This window comes from Maniola hyperantus, chromosome 13, assembly GCF_902806685.2.
Source record: "Maniola hyperantus chromosome 13, iAphHyp1.2, whole genome shotgun sequence".
Taxonomy (NCBI): Eukaryota; Metazoa; Arthropoda; class Insecta; order Lepidoptera; family Nymphalidae; genus Maniola; species Maniola hyperantus.
The window spans coordinates 439,257-461,424 of record NC_048548.1 but is presented as its reverse complement, the minus strand read 5'-3'; the positions used below and the strand labels follow the sequence as shown (position 1 = coordinate 461,424).

The following is a 22,168-nucleotide window of genomic DNA, read 5'->3' as shown; positions in this document are numbered from 1 at the left end:
AAACAAAACATTTATTTCTGAATCCGGTAGAGGTAATGCCTCGTAGACAACCGTTGAAGACCTTTTTAATTTCTTCGACTGCAAATTTCTTCATGTCGTCATTTCAGGTTTAGATAATATTTTTTTAATAGAAAATGTTTTTTCCAAAGTACAATCAGTTACAAATAAGTTTAAAAATGTAGTAACATTTTTTTAACTAAGTAGCCTATGTCCTCTCCAGGTCTTTATCTCCGTCTGATCCGTTGCGACGTGATTAAAGGATCAAACCAATAAACCATCAAACAAACACACGTTCGTATTTATAATAAGGGGATTGATACAGGAATTTTTTAGAATAAATATGAAAACCTCAATTTTTATTCATTTTTGTCTGCCTCTATTAGCTATTATCTATTTTGAAGTTTAATTTTGTATATTCGGTCCTCAGCCATTATTTTATTTTAAACTATTTATACCCGAATGAAAGGGTCCCTATATTTACATAATTATTTAGTACAAAGCATGTACTACTTATATTGTACACGTAGGTATAATCACAAAACGGAATCCGTTATCTGTGGGTATATTTGTATTTTATGTCTTTTTTCTTGTACCTTTATTTGTATTTAAATTTATTATTAATCATCTAGTTAGTGTAAGTGGCACTGCCGTTCTAATTAGATATAAAATAAATAAAATAAATAAATAAATAAATAAATAACCAATTGAAGTTGGTTAATTTTTTTATTATTTTATTTTTAACTTATAGTCTGGTTTTTAATTCCGTGGAATTCTGACGTTTCTTAATGTTACCAGAGATAAAACAATTCCCACAAAGAAGAAAAATTTAAATGTTGTACATAGGTAAATTTAAGTACATAAATCAATTGCCGCATTTATGTCAGATCATCACTTAAGAACAAATCAACCGATTTTTTGTTGTTTTCGTAAAGAACAAGGTTTTTGTGAAAGAATTTCTTAAAAAATCCTGAATCATAATCTAAGCGTGTACTTTTAGGCATATCAAGTTGATTAAAATTAAAAGGAACTTAAAATAAACTTAGAAATGTTCAACATATAAGTCAAGATTACATCCTCAAATCAACTGATCCCATTGCTGCCAGTTTCCACTTTCCACTGTTAAAGATTGCCTCTGATCCCTATTTTAGTGCGAAGTTATGTCTTAGGGCTTTTTATATTGATAGGGATTTAATGTAATTTGGGGTAAAATCGAACTTCAGGTGGTGGTCACACTGTTTTTCATACAAATAACTACCCCTGATGTATAAAAATGACAACGTCAGAATTCCACCGAATTAAAAATCAGAGTAGGATAGATAAAATGTCGACACATGTACCAGCAGGTCGCAAAATTCTCTTTGAATCGCTTTTAAACGTACATCACGTCAATCAAAATAGATTATAAAGAACTAGGACTCCGTCCTTTTGTCTTACATGACTTTGTATTAAACATTCAGTTAAAATACTTTTCTGTACAGCTGGCACATACCTACTTATAACTGCATTCTTGATAAATTCGAATGCGAATTGCGAATTAAATTTAAACAATCCAAACTAATATTATAAATGCGAAAGTGTGTCTGTCTGTCTGCTTGCTTTTCACGGCCCAACAGTTTAACCGATTTTGATGAAATTTGGTACAGAGTTAGCTTACATCCCAGGGAAGGAAATAGGTAATTTTTATCCCGGAAAATCCCAGTTCCCACGGGATTTTTAAAAACCTAAATCCACGCTGACGAAGTCGCGGGCATCCTCTACTTTGAAAATAAATAAATAAATAATAAATAAATAAACATATAAACGTTACTCTCCTCTTTTTACTACAATCCACAATAATCAATATTGTGATAAATGATAAATTCAGTATTGTAGTAAAAAAAGGATATATGGAATTACTTATCACTCAGGAAATGTAAAATATAAAATTGGCACATATTATACATATATTATTACTTATCTTTTTATAATCCCGAAAAACCGGCTAAGTGCGAGTCAGACTCGAGCACCGAGGGTTCCGTACTACAGTCGTACTTTTCCGTCATTTTGCCCGATAAATCAAAAAATATTGAGCATAAAATAAATCTGTTATGTACAGGTAAAGCCTTTTCATATGATACCCCACTTAGTGTATTAATCTGACTTGAAAATACTAATTTGTTTGTTCATGAACACTTTTTTGTGATGTAAACACAAATTTATAGTTTTCAGATTTTTCCCTTACGTGTGCTATAAGACCTACCTACCTGCCAAATTTCATGATTCTAGATCAACAGGAAGTACTATATGTTTCTTGACAGACACGACAGATAGACAGACAGACAACGAAGTGATTCTATAAGGGTACCTTTTTTTTTCTTTTGAGGTACGGATTACGGAACCCTAAAATAGTTTTTATCTGTAACTTTAAAATAAACCCATGAAATATAGAAATCTATAAATAATACGTTCAAACATTATTAGTGTTAGTCGATTAGAGTAGTAAGTAGTCATTTTAGTAGTTGACTACTTGACAAGTGGTACGTAGGGAGGGATCATGTTTTCCATACAACATTTAGTTTTGTTATTAACATTTTATGGGATGATAGGTAAGAGTTGTTATCTTTTTGTGTTTATATTATTAAAAAACCGGCCAATTGCGAGTCAGGCTCGCGCAACGAGGTTTCCGTACTACACTTACAGTCGTATTTTTTCGACATTTTGCACGATAATTCAAAAACTATGATGCATAAAAATAAATAAAAATCCGTTTTAGAATGCACAAGTTAAGCCCTTTCATACGAGTATGATACTCCACTTGATATAATATATAATATAGTTATTTAAAGTACTTCGAAAATTGAAAATACTAATTATTAGTTCATGACCACAATTTCATTTTTTTGTGTGATCTAACCACAAATTAAGTTCACAAAGTTCCCAAATTCGCCCTGCGAAATCGAACCCGGGACCTCCCACTTATAAGACCACAGCGCTTACCACTGCGCCAGGGAGGTCATCAAAAAGGAAGGTCATTACTTGCTAAAAATGTTTCGAAATATATACCTAAATGAACTACTGTTCTTCGCCTAACAGAATTTTGGCCACGTTTCTAGACTACAAAGTACGCAGGATATGTTACAGTGTACAAGTGTGAGTGTAAAATATAATTATAGGTGCACTCTACTTGCCTTACTCTCATAGTCGGATTGGACTTCAATCGGACATGACCGCACAGAGGTCAGGAGTAGGATCAATGGCTTTACGTACACTCCTGGGAACAGGGCTGAAGCATCGCCAACTTCCAAATTCTGAGCTGCTGTTTTTGCCATAAACTTTTGAGTAGTAGGCACATATAAGTGACTTCTTTTATCTATGGTAGTAGGTATTAATCTTCGTTTCTCTTTTTCATCACCATCATCATCATCATCAACGGATAGACATCCACTGCTGGACATAGGTCTCTTATAGGGACTTCCACACGCCACGGTCTTGCGCCGCCTAGATCCAGCGGCTCCCTGCGACTCGTCTGATGTCGTCCGTCCACCTAGAGGGGGTCTTCCGCCGCTGCTTCTTCCGGTGCGAGGCATTCCAGCATCTAGAGACACCAACGTGTATCAGTTTAACGAACTATGTGCCATGCCCATTGCCACTTCAGCTTCGCAACCCGTTAAGCTATGTCGGTTACTCTAGTTCTCCTACGGATCTCCTCATTTCGGATTTGATCACGTAGAGAAACTCCAAGTATAGCTCTCTCCATCGCCCGCTGAGTGACTCTGAGCTCTCTTATGAGGCCCATAGTAAGCGACCATGTCTCGGTTTCATATGTCATCACTGGCAACACACACTGTTTGAAGACTTTCTTTTTCTTTTTACAGAGAGTAAACTGTTCCGTTCAGACTACAGGTATCACCGGGAAGTCGACGGATGGCTGAAGCTCCACGATGTACCCGGCACGTGGCACGATGCCCGACAGAGGTGTTATATGGAAGGTCATAGCTAATTTGTATTTGGTACTAGCATCTGCGACTTGGTTGGTGCCGGGATAAAAACTAGTCTAGAACTTTTAAAACACTTCTTGCATAAATCTTAATATTCTACCGGCCTATGAAAGTCCTGAAGATTATCCCAGGTAAACAGAAAGACAGAACGACAAACAATTTTAAACATTCGTTGCCAAAAGTTTGAAACTATGTAATTACGTCTTATTTCCGTATCCTCCAAAATAATTAACACGAGTCAACGTGTCGAAAAGCTGAAGTGTGTAGTTTATGACCACAATTTAATTTTTTTTGTGTGATGTAACCACAAATTCACGGTTTTCAGATTTTTCTCCAAATTTCAGCTATAAGATCTACCTACATGCCAAATTTCATGATTCTAGGTCAACGGGAAGTACCCTGTAGGTTTCTTGACAGACAGACAGACAGACAACAAAGTGATTCTATAAGGGTTCCGTTTTTCTTTTTAAGGTACGGAACCCTACATACATACAGGCAGGCAGGCAGGTGGGAGGCATATAGTTCGAAGAACCGATAGACGTTGGGACCGACAGGTGCTAGGCTAGATTGGCAATCTCGCATCAGAAAACACAGTGTTACAAGACTCCTCGCTAGGTTTATTGCCAACATCAAACGAATCGCAAGGAGCCACTGAAATCAGCCGGTGCACGACTGTGGCGTGTGGAAGTCCCTACAAGAGACCTATGTTCAGCAGTAGACGTCTATCGGTTGACGACAATTGCTATCCATCGGCCAATATGGCTACGTCGTATAGCCTCAGTCTGTTTTATAGAATTCAGAACAAACATCGTCATTACAGGTGCAGCGCTAGCTTCACCGGTAGATGCAGACATGCAGTATGCTCTTCGTTCTGAAATGAATAAGTCATTGACAGAATGTGCGGGCATCTATGTCGGAGTGCATTCGCTCTACTCTAAAGGATATTTTTATTCTCTTGAAGGTCAGCTTTTTATCATGCTTTTGCAGGATTACTTCACTCATAAGAAAGCTTACAGTCAGTCAGCGGGCGATCAATGGAGAGAGCTACGTGTATGTTCGGAATATCTCTACTTGTATCGATTTGTAGAAGAACTGCAGCAGAATGTTTCTATCAATGAGCGGGACGCACATAGCTCGAAGAAGCGATACAAGTTGGGGTTCCAGGTTAGTTGAATGGCGACCCTGTACGGAAAATGCAACGTTGAAAGATCATTCACTAGGTAGATGGGTGATCTCGTACGAGTAGTGCTGAGCTGCTGGACACAAGCGATACCATTTTCTGTGGAGATTTTCGCAGGAGATCTTCGTCCAGCTGTAGCAATCTGTTAGTTGAGACTTCGTTCTATTAGAATCAAGGCATTCTTGGCAGTGTCAAGTTTCTGACATGAAATCAATGTCAAAATCATTTACTTCATATCTAAGACGACTAGTGTCTCTTCTACTAGCTACGTCTGTGACTATCGCTGGTTCGGAATGCAAAGAACAAAGGCGAGCTTCAAACAAAATTTTACCTTGAATGCGTCTATGTAGGAAAAAATATTAATACCACAGGGGGTCCATTACTTAAACATAATCACCAAGATTTTTCATTTCAGGATCCACCAAAAAAAAGATATTAATATTTTTATATTTTGAGATTATGAAAGTAACGTAGTGGTTACATACTCTTTGGTTGGTAGTATATGCAAGATTGATGCATTAATATTATCAAGTAAAAACACTTACACTAGCGGCACGCTATGATGGCCGGTTTGACACATTACAATAGTGATGTGGAATGTCAATTTATTCTCGAACAAAAAACAATTAAGTTTTGTTTTTGTACCTGATTAAATAGGTTTAATAAAACAAAAATGTATATGTTTATTTAATTTATTTGAACGAACTGAATATTTGAACGAAAATGAATATACATACTTTATATGCACACAAGAAACATATGAATACAAAAGATACCGAAAAAGGTGCCACAAAAGGCCATAATTAATCAGATTCGTCCATACTACTATTTTCACTGTCGTCACTGCTATCATCACATACATTAATAATTATATGTTCGTTTTCTATAATATTATCTATTTTCACATCTCTTTCATAATCTTCCCTTATTAATTTAACAGTTCTATTCACAACCTTTTCCCAGTCTCCTTTAGTCACATGTTCACAAGCTTCTTCTAATAATTTTAGCATTTTTTTTGTGGTAAATGGGGGTTCTGTATTGTGTCTTGCAGCATATCCCTTAATTTGAGCCCACACCAACTCAATCGCATTATACTCACAATGGTAAGGCGGTAACCGTATAACTCTGTGCCCATGTTCTAATGCTATTTCGTCAATGACGTATCGGATCTTGGTTGGTTTGTTTTCTTTTAAAAGACGTACTAATTCCGCTTTTAACATATTCATGTTTGCATCTACGCCATTTTTACGAAGCCATGCGACGATATCAGCTTTCTTTTGGGATTGGGCAGGTGGCTTGTCAATTTGCATCGAGTGGTATGGGGCGTTGTCCATAATTATAATAGATGGTTCAGGGAGGCTACACAACATTGAGGTAAACCATTCAGTAAACTTTTCTCCATTCATGTCTTCATGATAGTCTCCAGTGGTTTTTGACGCAAAAGCCATGAGAGAACCTTCGACAAACCCGTTGATGGTTCCGGCGTGACAAATTATAAGTCGCGATCCTTTTCCTACATGAACTTTGGAAGTAGATGCTGCTGTGTCATCGTTCCAAGAACGGCCTACAGTATGGTTAGCATTAAGCCATGTTTCATCCAAGAACACAACATTTTGCCAATTTTTGATTTCTTTCACTTGCCGTAAAAAAGTATACCTTGCCATCGCTATATCAAATCTTTCCATCAATATTTTGCGTTTGTTACATTTTTTGTATCGAAATCCAATGGTCTTCAAAATCTTCGTTAAAGAACTTTCCCCACCGAAGAATAATCCAGCTTCCTTCAGTGAATGCACCAACTTTTTTCTTGTTGGATACTCCTTCTGTAAATAGTAGCCGTAAACATGTCTTCGGATAGCATCGGCATCAAAGCTATCGATGCCTACGACTGGTTTTGCTCGTTTTCTCTTTTTTGGTGTGTGAAGTTTATTTTCTTCTGTGCCAGTCTCGCCATATTTTTTTTTAGTTATCCGTCTAACAGTTCGTTGTCCAATATTAAGCGCATCAGCTACGCGTTCAACCACTGACGTTATAGGTAAAATTGGCCCTCCATTTTGAGCTTCACGATCGAAATAGTTACGAAGGCGTATTAGGAACTCACGTGTCTGACTATTTAGAACAGTTCTCTGCGTACGTTCGGTCATATCGACGAAATCCACAACAAAGGGCTTGAACAGAGTCCAAATTAACGAGCAAGGGTCAACAGTAATGCAGTATCAATATTTGAAATCCAAAGCCAGGTCAAAACTATATCACAATCGCATTGCACTGACAGTTTATACTTTTCGAAGCAACGTCAATTCGAAACTGCTTTGTTTTGCATTGAGCATTGACGCGAGTTTGCCGGAGGTAGTAGTTGTGCTAGCCAGCGATCCTATGTGACGATCGTATTAGATTCCATTTTTAAAAATTTATTGATATTTTTTTGCGATTTCAGAGGTTTGTCCACATAGTGAAAATTGTTCATATTCACAAGTACATTCACCCCTTAAATGGTGCAAACTGATTTTTCTACACTTGTATACATTTAAGAAATCAATTTAATAAATAAATTTTGAGTCCTAAACCTAAAACTACATTCGATAAAATTTATGAATCTCTGCACATCACTATCGTCAATAAAGTAATACAATTATTTCCTTCAAAGTCGTTATCAATTAATACGGAACTTCATGAGCGGACAAACGTCAAACCGGCCATCATAGCGTGCCGCTAGTTTAAGAGTTGTGTGCCCAACTCGTGAGTCAGAGACTCTGACAAGTGACATTTGCAACTGCAAATAAACGAATCACGCGCATGCGCACATAGAGTAGCAAACGAGCACAGCTAAGATAGTTACCTACTAAACAATGGTCCTTCACATGCCATTGGCATTAGCATTGTCTATAAAAGATCTTTTTCAGTATTTAGCATGATGTACTAGTCTGTGATTATAGTTTAGTTGTTATGCACGTAAACAGTTCCGATTTGACAATGGAACCAAGATCCCTATTAATTACGGATAGTTGATAACTACCTCTTTCTTCTAGAAAGGCAATATGATCCGGAGCAAGGCTCTCATATTTTGATAGAGCCAAAACACACGATATAATCAGAGAGGAAGCTTGTGATTAACTAACGATAAACTAGAAACTGGAAAAAAACTGCGAATACAACTGAAATACAAGTCTTGAAGTTGTTATTTAATTTGTAGGTATTTAAATTCCTTTTAACCCAATTTTTACCATATTTTATCCTGTAAGGTTTTATCTTATTCAGATGCATATGCTATCTCTATGTTCAGATGACATTCCAATAATCTATTAAAAATCAAAAGTTTTTATTCTTCTATTAAAAATCAGATATAAAACCTTTTTCATTTATTCTGCTTTTAATATAAACCCTCATTTAAAACAACAGCGATTATAAATACTTGTCAAGACTTTGTCAAGATGGCAATGGCAATAAGTGTTGCCATTAATTTTATTTTAATTACGACTTACAATATATAAGTTGTTTAATAGCTCTTGGATAATGCTCTATAAGTATAAAGAAAAGAAAATATTCAAGTTTTTAGACGTCCAGTAAACTCAACACTAATATACAGTACCTACGCGGCAGAAAATAATTTACATCGACCTTTAGAAAGAGGTAGCGGTTTTGTAGAGCATCGCCTCTGTCGTTAAGACTGACAAAACGTCACATAGGTATGAGTGACAGAAACAACGCTCTACAAAACCGAAATCTCATTCTAAAGGTTGATGTACATTATTTTCTGCAGCGTACCTACTGTAAATAAGCGCGGATGTAAGTGCGATGGTTTGGTATCTAACAAGTCTAGGTATGCACTATAGTTTTGTATCGGACATTGTGTAGAGATGTTCTGGTAAAATTAAGTTGATGCATTTACGGAATATACCTAACCATAATATTATAAATGCGAAACGGATTGATGTAATTTTTTGCATGATTATAGTTACACTAGAGCCTAGAGCCGTAAAGCAAGTTTAAGCGCAGACAAATAAACTGTTCCTATTAACCAACCATTACAAACCAACAGCTATTACATCAAAAATTGTTGTAACAAACCCTCAATAATTATTCTTTCCTTGAGCCACGTGGGGGCGAAGCTGCGGGTAATAGTTAGCACAATAATAAATATAGTTTGTAAGCATTGATTTATAAACAGTTTTATTTATTACTTAATAATAACGAAATACCTATTTTAAAGGTAACTTTTTCTAGAGTGGCAACTCTGGTAATGTTTTGTCATTATAACCAACACCGGATATGAATTTAATCAAATAATAATTTATTAATTTAATAATTTAATCTAAGATAAAGTCTTACAAAACTAATTTTGTATAAAAACTAACCAATTAAATTACTAAGTTTTGCATAGGTCACATTTCTAGACGCTTCCTAAAACATTCAGGTAATCCCACGCCGATGTTCTTTGAGGAGAACCGGCAAGAAACTCAGCAGTTGCTATTTTCAAATCATCAAGTTATGTAACTAATACACTACAGTGACTACACCATCTTGCCGACCAAGCCACTTGCTTTCACGCAATTTCGTCACTAAGAAATTCATCAAATTGTATAATAGCCACAAAGTATGTTTTTGGTTTTTACACAATGTTTTTTTTTTTCAGATACAAGCTAGGCCTTGACTGCAATCTCACGGTAAGTGATGATGCAGCTTAAGATGGAAGCGGGCTAATCTGGAAGGAGTATAGCAGTTATTACCCATACACCTTTGGTTTCTACACGGCATCGTACTGGAACGCTAAATCGCTTGGCGGCACAGCTTTGCCGGTAGGGTGGTAACTAGCCACGGCCGTAGCCTCCCACCAGACAAAAATTGTTTAAATTTGTGTAATGGCCAATCTAAAATTTTTTGCGGATCATAATATTTTCGCCTAATACCCTGGACTCATTTAGGAGTGCCTTTGTCCCAAATGCGCGTGCAATGGATGCCAGGGGAGCCTGACAATGCTGACAGTAACGAGGATTGCGTCGCCTACGTGGACGGCAAAGTGGCAGACGTGAACTGCTCGGAATTGCTCCCGTTCGTGTGCTACAAGAAGAAGACTGAGAACATGTCTGTTATGCCGTGTGGAACTATCGACAGAGGTAAATTCACTGACAGACCGAATTATCAATACCATTCTTCTTTTCAGCCCTTGACTTTTTGACATTCTTATTAAACAGAGGTTTCTGGCTCGATTCTAGACAGGCAATTCGGAAAATATTTATAATTTATAAATTATCTTGGTCTGGTTTCGTGAAAAACTTCAGCAGCAGGGCTATTCCGTATCTTTGAAATTTTTGTTCCTGCTCCTGGTGAAATAATATTTTAAATGCCGAGCATAGACTTTATTATTGAATTCCAAATCTCAACTCTTTAATCCTGATGCTTCAAGGTATTGAACTCCTAAGCCGTGTGAATTTGGAAAGTTTTGCTGGTGAATTGATATTTTAGGCACCAAGCAGTAACTACTTAATCTAAAAAGCTTAAAATAAAATAAAAATATTAAATAAAACCGACTTCCAAAACACTACGAAGTAAAAAATAACTTTAAATAAAAGTAACTTAAAAATAACATACATACACGTGTAGAAACAAAAGTCATTTTTTACTTCGTAGTGTTTTTGGAAGTCCGTTTATTACATATTTTCACCAACCACTGGGTGAAATCTCAATCAAGGGCTACACTTTGTAATCAAATCAATTTGGTGGTGTTATTACTTTGCATAATCTTTGTTTTTTATTTTAGGGTACGAGTTTAGTGCGAGGACTGGTAGCTGCTACAAGCTTCATAAGACCCCGCAAGCATGGGCCCAGGCTTTCAAGGTGTGCTCGGCTGAAGGAGGCTATCTGGCTATAATTAACAGCAGCGATGAGGCTTCTGCTTTAAAGAATATTTACAGTCGTCGCTATCCAAACGCTTCAAGATCTGATGTCACATACATTGGTTTGATTAGTTGGAGCAAAGATCTTGTGTGGAGAACTGTACACGGTAAGTGAAAACATTTTGAGCACTCCAGCTATTACCACCAAATGGTAGGTACTGTGATGACGTATGGAGCGGAAACGTGGACACTGACAGTTGGCCTCGTCCACAAACTAAAAGTCGCTTAGCGCGCTATGGGACGAGCTATGTTGGGTATCACTCTCAGGGATAAAATCCGGAACGAGAAAATTCGCAGAAGAACAAAAGCGACCGACATAGCTCAAAGGATTAGCGCGCTGAAGTGGCAATGGGCAGGTCATGTCTGTCGCAGAACCGACGGCCGATGGGGCAGACGTGTTCTGGAATGGAGACCGCTTACCGGTAAGCGCAGTGTGGGACGACTTCCAGCCCGCTGGACCGATGATCTGAAGAAGGTGGAGGGGAGCTGATGGATGAGGAAAGCGGAGGACCGTGTTTGGTGGCGCGCTCTTGGAAAGGCCTATGTCCAGCAGTGGACGCAAACAGGCTGATGGATTGGATTGGTAGGTACAGTACTAGAGTCTGGCTAACGAAAGATGAAACTGGAAAAGCGCGGTAAATTAAAAAAAGTATGGCAGCTCTGAAATTAGTATGACAGACCTGGAATAACCTAATTTGATACTTCAGAATTACTTATTTTTGTTTCTGTTCTATCAAATTAGGTTATAGCAGGTCAGTTATACCACTTTTAGAGCTGCGACACTTATATTTTTTTAATCTGCCGCGCTTTTCCATTCTCATCTTTCGTTAGCCAGACTCTACCACGTTTATAAGTTACGCCGATGTACCTGCGCAGAATTCTTAATTTTGAATGCCGCAAAAATATTGCAGCCAATCATGGCGCGCGTCTGTTCGCTGTTGGTTGTCGTGCCATATTGTTTCGTATGTGCGAATCATGAGCGAGATAGCATGACTTTCTGTTGTTCTTGTGTTTAAAATCTTAACGTCTAGCAATAAGGTCTGTATTACATTGGTGTACATTCGGTTTTAGTCTCTCACTCTTATGTCTGATGAGATGGCAATTTACATGCTTGGAGAGAGATCAGGTGCGAGACCAACAGCTTATCTGCTTTCCGAGGCAAAAGCGTCAACTTTTCAATTCCGGTCTGCAACTCAGATTCACAAAATTTTTGGCGCGACGTGGGAACTTGGGACTCATGATATGCAGCCGAATATTCAAGCCACTAGACCAACGAGGAAATCAATTGGTCAACTGAACTATACTCGATGTCTTGAAATTATTATACTACTTGGTAGTAGTTAGTAGTTTATGACTCCACGGCGTCACCCGGTTCAGGGTACCAGCTGAAAATCAGCGCTGTATGTTCTTGTGCAACAAGGCATACAGCATAATGCTGAGCTGGGACCCTTTTTCGAGTAGTGCCACACATGACAATTTGTTAAAGCGCTTCTTTTGCTTGTAGCACGTAACCAGCTCTTAGTTATATATAAGACTAGCTTATGCTGGCGACTTCGTCCGCGTGGACTACACAAATTTAAACCACCATTTCACCCCCTTAGGGGTTGAATTTTCAAAAATCCTTTCTTAGCGGATGCCTACGCTACGTCATAATAGCTCTATCTACATGCTAAATTTGCGTTGATGGATCAGTCAGTCAGTCAGTCAGGACTTTGAATTTTATATACTATATAGATGTGATGTGTGGCACTGTATGCAAAATAAACGTCTTTTCTTTCTTTCTTATCTAATGTCTTTGCGCCTATTGGGTACACTTAAAATAAAGTTAAGTAGGTAGGTACAAGAAACAATAATTAATTTTTATTAAATGGTTTGTTTCTAGGACAAGTTTTAGAAGAAGTAGGATACGCCGATTGGGAGAAAGGACAACCGGACACTGCCGATCCGGGCGAACATTGCGGTGCTATGTCGCCTAATGCCAAGCTGGCCGACCTCTGGTGCGGCCGGTTTGCGAAGTTTCTGTGCGAGAAAGATCCAGACAGTTTACAGGATTAATCACCATCATCATCATCTTACCTTACATCATCATCGTCAACCGATAGACTCGCTTGATGTCATCTGCCCACCTAGTGGAAGTCGCCATTTTAGCTTTTATCCAACGTTTATCGATCGGTTACATTATAATTATCAGTAAAAGATTTTTTTTGGCAATTTAAAATGCTATGTTAAATTTTTGCTAAAAAGTTAAAACTTGCTTGATAATAAAATTAAGGTAGTTATGGTATGTAAGGTAGGGATGGTGTAAGTTTAATTAGTAATTTATTTTTATCTATTTTTAAGTGAAATAATAATTATAATAATTATAAGCTTTTATATGTATCTATTTTGTACACGGGCGTGAGAGCAACTTGCAACCTTTGGCAGCAATATAATATGTGCATGATTTCCTTAATACTGTATTTGACTATGTTAAAAATAAATTCTTTCTCAGTGATTATTATTTATTAATTAAAATAAAACCCCAGTACAAAGAGCCATAGATAGAAAAGAAGAAGATTATTTATTAAATAGAAGGGTATTCCAAAGTACATAAATGTCCTTTGTTAGTTTTATGTGTGATACATTTTAAACTATCGATTAAACTTAAAGCTGTACCACACATTACCAGTTAGGTTATCCCGGCGCCTTTAATACTTGAGCAGTAAAGTCAAAAGACCTCAAGTAGAAGAAGCGCCGGAATAAACTATGTCATGTGTGGCACAACCCGAAAAAAGGTCCCTACTCAGCATAAATGCCATATGTCTTGAACAAGTACAAAAACATACAGCGCTGGTTTTCAGTAGGAACCCTGATTCGGGTGGCGCCACGGAATTATTTAAGAGCTATCACTTCTGGAGGTTCTTTGTTTGTGGTAGTCACAGTAAGTAGGGACGCACCGAGTGTACATAATACCGTTTTAATCCTAACACTAAACGTAACACCTAGTGTACCTAATACCGTTTTAATCCTAACACTAAACGGACTATTTTTCAATATTTTAATTAAGTTAATTAATGTAATTTCTTAAAAATATTAATGTGGAGGTACGCGTTAAATAGATTAAGTACCTACCTACTAGCACCTAGTACCATATGTCACAAATAAAATGATCGTTGTAAAAAACAAGGTCATTCAATTTTTTTTTAATAATAAATTAACTTAAATTAATAACAATTTTTTTTTAAACATATTGAATGAAATATCATATTTTCGCAAAATACATAGTTTGGGAATTATTATACTCTCTCTCTTCGTCGTTTTCCTCATTGCTGAGGGTTGCGACTTCTTTCCATTAATCACACATTTTTCTTAAAATTTCGGTATTTTCCAAATAATATCCAGTAGATATTTGGGCTCTCAGTTGAAAATTAAAAATACTTATATACAGGTGTTTCGGGATTTCCAGATATTCCATCTCCGCACAGATTATCAAAACTTCTACGGGAGCGAAAGTGCGGTGGCGGAACCACCGCACGATATGATATAGTATGATAATAATTATATTCCTTTTAACTTTAGCACTTAGTAGATGAGTAAAAAGAGCATTTTATATGCGAGAAATTTTAACGGTTTTAATAACGCCATTCATAATTAACATGCGGCGAGGATCACTCCCATGCGGCTTTGTACTCGTTATTGAATGCTCAATTTAATTGCATTCCATTCGGCATGCAAGCGTCGACGTGAGCGGTGTGAATGATGCGTGCGGCTGGGGGCTGGGCTGACGGCTGATTTACATAAGTAGTCATTTTAACGCTGCTATTCGACAATTTAGTGTCATAATAACGTTATTGTATTCCCAAATAGGCTTTTTGTGGTCGTGTACTGTGACATGATTGCAGATAAGTAGAATAAAATCACACGGAAGCGGTATATGTATATGTATGTATGTATGTATATGTATATATATGTACACACACACACACACACGCATACTTGCTTTTTTCTTACGTCACTTAAAAGATAAACAAATCGCAGAAACATTCTCGAAAAAACGCGTACCTAAGCGATGCTTTTTCCCCGGCGCTTTAGACCTTTTGGAGTTAGAGGTTTCATTGGTATTATGTCAAAGTCATATGGGCCGTGTATAATCCCCGCAGACCTCAAACTTTTTATCAGCCGATAGTTTGGTCGGTTTCTTAATCAGTATGAAGATATATAAGTGCGCAAATTATAACGATTACATCTTCATACTGATTAAGAAACCGACCAAACTATCGGCCGATAAAAAGTTTGTGGTCTGCGGGGACTCTAAATGCTCAATTTAATCAAATTCCAGTCTTACGCATGCGGTTGGATGGTAAATGGATGACGACCTTCAGTAATGAAAGAGCCTTAAAAATTTCTAGCCATCCGGTATAGGGAATATGCAATGTCCTCCAGGGTAGGTAATTGCCGGGTAGGTACGTAAGTATAGGTGTAATGAAACTGCCATACCCCTTCTATGTTAGCCCGCTTCCATCTCAGACTATATCACCACTTACCATCATGTGAGATTGCAGTCAAGGGCCAAATTGTGTCAGAAAAATAAAATTACTTACTAATGCAATCTTGATATACCTTTTTTTTTCGCTAAGGTGGGGAAAATTCTCATGGACATAGTGCCGGACTCCTGCCGACTAAGAACTCCTCCTATCTCTAAGCAGTAATGTCCCCGCCTTGTTAGCCTACCATTACTGCCGCGTTCTAACTCAACTTCCTTCTTTTTCATCTTTCTCCTTACTTTCCATTATGGCTTCCATATATTTCTGGATTATCAGCCACTTCCTTTTCTTGATATACCTGCATGAGCACGAATGAAATAAACAATTTTTTAAATAAAGATAGCAAACGAACAGGTAGGCGGGTCACCTGATGTTAAGTGATTAACGCCACCCATGAACATTTGCAGCACCAGAGGAACCGCTAATGCGCTACCAGCCTTTCAGGAATTTGTTGTTCCGCCCCTTGAATAACCTAAATCTAGTGGGAACTCCGCCGAAAGGAGTTGGTTCCACAGTTTGCATGTGTGTGAAAAAAATGATCTGGCACATCGAGAGGTCGAAGTGCACGAGGTACCTAGGTGGTGAGGGTGCGGTGCGTTCGTAGAAAAAGCAGGGGTGAAATGAAGTCAAACAGCCTCTCAGAGCACTCCGTATTATAAAGGCGATAGAACACGCAAAGAAAGCTTACGTCTTTGCAGTGCTTCCAACTAGCTGGTTACCAAAAGTCGAACAGCCCGCGTTTGGATCCGATCAAATGGAAGGAGTTGTTATTAGGGTGCTCCTGCCCAAAGGAAGGAGCAATATCTACCCCATAATATTATGTAGGCGAACTCGCGCTTTAAGAAGCAGCCTGTACTTGGGCGCAAAGTACCGCTATGCTCTGTCCACCCCAAGCTTTTTCACGTAGTAGTCAACCTATGGACTCTGACGAGTCAAAATTCTATCACCCCGGTTCCCACAGACCTAGCAAAAGACAGTAGTTAGTAAATTACCGTTTTCAAAAAGCAAGATAACTTAGACTGCATATTATGCACAATCTTAAGTAACCACGGAATCTTTTTTTATTCAGATACAAGTTAAAGTTAAAGTAATAAAACATTCTCCCATAAAAATACGCCTAGATAATTAACTAGTGCTAATTAATGCAACAATGAGATTTTATAAACAAACTAGCTGATGCGTGCATCTCTTTGATTTTGCGGGATAAAAAGTAGCCTATGTCACTCTCCAGGTCTTTATCTATACCCATTCAAAAAATCACGTCAATCCGTTGTACCGTTGCGACGTGATTGAAGGACAAACCAACAAACCAAAGAAACCAACAAACCAACAAACAACCACACTTTCGCATTTATAATAATTAGGGTACTGCTTGATCATTAGGAACAAACAGGAAGGTAAGTAGAGATGGAATACCTACAGATTAGAACGCTTAGTTTCTTGCCGGCTCTTCTCAGTAGAATTTGCTTTCCGAACCAATGGTAGAGTCTTGACATACAACTTTATTATGCTGACGCCATACTAATATCATATATGCGAAAGTGTGTCTGTCTGTCTGTCTGCTAGCCTTTCAGGGCCCATCCATTCAACCGATTTTGACGAAATTTGGTACAGATATAGCTTGCATTCCGGGGAAGGAGATAGGCTACTTTTTATTCCGGATAATCAAAGATTTCTCCACGGGATTTTTAAAAATCTAAATCCACGCGGGCGAAGTCGCGGGCATCATCTAGTTAAGTAGTTAAGTATGTATAAAAAAGGAAAAGCTGACTGACTGACTGATCTGTCAACGTACAGCTCAAACTTCCCGTGACTTCGTCCGCGTGGACTACACACATTTCAAAATTCTTTTTTACCCCCTTAGGAATTGAATTTGCAAAAATCCTTTCTTAGTGGAGGTCTACGTCATGCAAAATTTCAGCCCGAGCCGTCTAGTAGTTTGAGCTGTTCGTTGATAGATCAGTCAGTCAGTCAGTCAGTCACCTTTTCCTTTTATATATTTAAGATAATGGATCTTAGAGAAGAGAAGAGAAGAACTGTATTTATTGATGTACCTAAGCATAGTCTGTACTCTGTACACTATCTGAAGACACCGCCGCTATCGAAACTAAGTTTGTTCAAGTTAATTGGGTCCATAATTAAATCTGTTCACAAAATTAAGGCTTGGCCAGATGCAGCGCGTGACGGCAGTATACAAAAAATATAATACAAATACTAGGTAATACAAAAAACTGTATGTAAGGCTGACAAAGCGTTGCAAAAGTCGCGAAGAAGAATGATGTCTAATATTCTAAATCAAAATTTGTCTTTCCATCACAAATCCCCCGTCTAAATGTAGAGTGTCTGTCCACTCTGTCCACTGTAGGAATATGTAAAATTCAAAGTTCTGACTGACGACTTATATACGTACAGCCTAAACCGCTGGTCCTAGAGAGTGAAGACATGAAATTTGGAGGGTGTGTGTGTGATTAAGAAAGGACTTTTCGAAATTCCACCCCTAAGTGGGTTAAATGGGGGGTTCTAATTTATATACCTAGTCCACGCGGGCGAAGTCGCGAGCATAAGCTAGTTAAAGTACTTACCTACTGAGAATTTCTATTAAGCTGTAAATGCAGAGGATAATATGCTCTGAGAAAACCTGTCACTTGTATGTATAAATTATCATCAAATCAAAAGTACTTAGTCGATGCTCAAAACACACACTCACAGACCTGGGTGGTCGCTGTCGCACCAGGCGTCTCACGTACAATGAACGGCTACCGGAAGAAAGGAGAAGAACGCTGCAGTCCCCCACCGTCACCTCTCCGTAAAAGGAGAGAACGCGCGTCGCGCAGAGCGCTCCGAGACGCGACATTAGACGCGCCGCGCAACGCCCCGCGTTTCCCTGAGAAAGCTAGTCGCTGATAGAGCGGTTTGTATGGGCTTTAATGCAGCGGGAATATGGTTCGCGGCGATACCGCCAATTTCCTACAATATTAGCGAGCGCGGGAAACGAAGTTTACGATCACCGCCGCTGGCGCTACTGCCGCGGAAATCTCATTTGTCTTCCAAGTTCAAACGCCAACGGGTACCTATAGAGTAGAATAGACAGATGCTTGATTACGGTAAAATAACAGCTACAATGTCACGATCGCAATCACCTCTGATTGGTTGACGCTCACTCACTATTGGCTACAATGCATTGTTGCAACAAGAATACCATAAATTTAGCCAATCACAACAATAATTGAGATTGTAATAATGATTGATGCATTACGTGTTATTTAACACTAGCTGGACTTCGTCCGCGTGTAATTAGGTTTTTTAAAATCCCGTGGGAACTTTGATTTTTCGGGATAAAAGTAGCCTATGTTGCTCTCCAGTTCTTTATCTATATCCATGCAAAAAATCACGTCAATCCGTTGCACCGTTGCGACGTGATTGAAGGACAAACCAACAAACAAACACACTTTCGCATTTATAATAAGGGTACCTACTGATAATATTATCGGGGATGGTTTAAAAATGTTTTACAAAAAGTTCGCTGTTGATAGAATTGTATTTTTTTTTAATATTGCTCTTTCCTCTCCAACTAAGCGTCAGGCTTTTGCTAGGAGTAGGTACGACAAATTAATAGTGGAACGGGCGGGGTTTGAACCGTCGACCTTTCGGTTTTCAGTCTATTCCTTTAACGGTTGAGCTATTGAGGCTCTGATAATATTATTTATAATATTATTATATATAATTATTATTATATATAATATTATCAGAGCCTCAATATATATATATTGGAGGGTCGATATTGAAAGAGTTCTTACTGTCTGTAGACACCGTGAAAAGAAACGTATGAGCTTTACTCTACGGAAGGTAGCCATCTTTATTTTAGTTGTCAGAGTTGGACTTTGACACGCACGAATTTTGTTGTCGTTCACAATTTTCTCTCGCGTTAAATTAATTAAGTATCAGATTATAGCTTAGCTAATTATTGTTCTTTGAGATAGGTAGGTAGTTTCTTAATCGTGATATTTAATTCGGTGATTGTGATAGAGTTAGAACAGTAATTGTTCGATGCTAATGTACATTGTGTTAAATCGTAACATCTAGTGCCATCCGGTGACTTTGTCTGCAAAGCACTATTAATAATGTTCGCGTAGTTGTTTGACGAATATGGAATACTAATTATTGGTGAATATTAGAGTAATTCGTGAGTTAACGTTTGGCTCAGTGGATAGATTATTATAAGGACATCCGTCAAGGTTATTTCTGCAGACGCTAGTGATTTAGAGTGTAATTGGAGATATACCGGCAGTTGAGATAATGATTAGTTTGAAGTGATAGTTTAGTGTGATAGTAACTTGAAGTTAACTTTGATAGTAGGTACCCGCTTTAGAATCGTATAACCCGGTTGGTAAAGAATCATTGATGACTCTCGTGTAATGTTGAAATGGATTAGACAATGAGTTGCCCATGAGATCGAATAGCTTACATTCTACCTGGTTTCTGTTGTGATCGCTTATTTGGGTGGATAGTAGTCGTGGCGCGTGTGGCGCACGATGCTATGGTGTTCTGTATGCAGACGTGCACAGAGTGGAGAAGGTAGAGCTATTGCGATATTCTGAATTAGTAATGAGAAATCAATTATAAGATCTGGTTTAGATCGTAAGAGAGTCGATGCAATGATCCTTTTAAGAGCGTTCATGAAGTTGTGATTGATTACCTTGAGATGATTAGATAACGGAGTAGGTCGTGACTTGATTGAGAGGTTGCAATAGCAATTGCGCCCTAATCACACGATGTAGTGTTTAGCTTAGGTTAGCTAGTTTAGAGTGAGGTGAGGGGTCGCTGTGAGGGGTGGTTGGAGGCGACCATAGGTAGGGTTAGGTTAGGGTGATCTGGTTGTGTTACGTTGATGGTTTCCATGTGCGATACGTTACTGAGAACTATTTGTAAAGAACATGGATTAAAGTACCTACTTATTAATTACTACCTTCTGATGTCGGCTAAAGATGAATAATAATTATCAGCCATCCTCTTGTTCTCCGACATCAGAAGTGGGATAATTAACTAACCAAATACGCATGAGAGAGAGATAGCATAAGTGTGGGTCAAACACAAGTGCAATTTCTATTCCCTCACTCTCATAGCCCGCAGCGAATGGCACTCCGGTATGGTCAACCCATCGCTGCACCAGCCCACTGCTGAGTACGGTTCTCTCCACAGACTGAGAATGGTTTAGTCTTCTTCAGTCACTTTCAGTTTAGTCACTTTCAACTCCAGTCTGGCAAAACCCTAAAAAATATTTTTGTCTTTGCGCCTTTATGCTCAGTTGAAAGTTATGATAAAAGAAAGAAAGACACAATTTCTATTCAATGGTTTTATTCTAGGACAAACTTTAGAAGAAGCAGGATACGCTGATTGGGAGAAAGGACAACCGGACAACTCAAGTCCGGGCCAGCGCTGCGGCGGCATGTTCACTAATGCCAAGCTGGACGACTACTGGTGCGACCGGGTGGCGAAGTTCCTGTGCGAAAAGGAACCGGACAGTTTACAGGATTGATCACCATCACCATCTGTCGTCATCATCATCTTCAATTAGATCATCATTATCATTTTCGTCAACCGATATACGTCCACGCTGGACACAACAGCTCGATTGCGGTAAATTCGCTCATTATTGGCTACAATGCATTGTTGCAACAAGAATACCATAACTTCAGCCAATCACAACAATTGAGATTGTAATAAATTACTTATTAATTATTATTTACAGAGAAGCACAATCGACTATTGTATCGCCATTCCAAGCGTCATCCAATGGCATCTTGACATTGTAATTTGTATAGCTACTCTGCAGAGCCAGAGTAGAACAAACACCAAACAGTTTCAACAGTTTCAACCCATGCGGCTCTGTTCACGTTAATTGAATGTTCAATTTAATTGCATTCCATTCTGCATGCAAGCGTCGACGTGAGCGGTGTGAATGATGCGTGCGGCTGTGCTGACGGATGATTTACGTAATAGTCATTTTTAACCGACTTCAAAAAAAGGAGGAGGTTCTCAATTCGTCGGAATCTTTTTTTTTTTAATTATTATTATTATTAATTTTTTTTTTGTTATGTATGTTCCCCGATTACTCGAAGACGCCTGGACCGATTTTGAAAATTCTTTTTTTGTTTGAAAGGGTATACTTCAAAGTTGGTCCCATTTAAATTTGGTGAAGATCTGATGAACATCTTCGAAGATAGATACTGGAACTCCTCAACGGATAAGAGTAAATTGCTCGCGATCAGTGTAATAGCTTAGTAAACAGTAGATTTTTAACCAGTCATAGCATAATTCCATGGGACCACTAAAAATTGTGAAATAAATTTTTTTTACAAAAAAAATAAAAACCGACTTCGATACACAAACACTAAAAATTGAAAAATAATTTAATTTATTACCGAATATATTATGTATAAAAGAATTAATATAGTTCCATAATAATATTTTTTGGGGTCGGTGCCAATGAGGTGCCATTGTGGAGTCTCATAAAAATATGAAGTCTAGACGATTCGCGCAGCTAAAGCTAATTGGCACCGGCACCAAAAAGTATTATTATGGAACTATATTAAT

The 22,168-nt window shown here is 38.1% G+C and overlaps 1 protein-coding gene across 3 annotated transcripts; it reads left to right on the top strand.

The window, feature by feature from the left end:
- The first annotated feature begins 2,528 nt into the window (after positions 1 to 2,528).
- On the top strand, positions 2,529 to 21,575 carry LOC117987806 (hemolymph lipopolysaccharide-binding protein-like). Of its 3 annotated transcripts, none has more exons than XM_069502414.1 (6): positions 2,529 to 2,585; positions 3,855 to 3,968; positions 4,798 to 4,938; positions 10,080 to 10,271; positions 10,916 to 11,158; positions 20,938 to 21,575. In XM_069502414.1, the coding sequence occupies exons 1-6, from the start codon at positions 2,534 to 2,536 to the stop codon at positions 21,108 to 21,110; spliced, it is 915 nt and encodes a 304-aa protein (XP_069358515.1). In that variant the 5' UTR covers positions 2,529 to 2,533; the 3' UTR covers positions 21,111 to 21,575. The 3 variants fall into 3 exon arrangements, with proteins under 3 accessions (XP_069358515.1, XP_034830762.1, XP_069358516.1); XM_034974871.2 differs by lacking the exon at positions 20,938 to 21,575 and adding an exon at positions 12,934 to 13,138; XM_069502415.1 differs by lacking the exons at positions 4,798 to 4,938; positions 20,938 to 21,575 and adding an exon at positions 12,934 to 13,136.
- Positions 21,576 to 22,168: the final 593 nt, after the last annotated feature.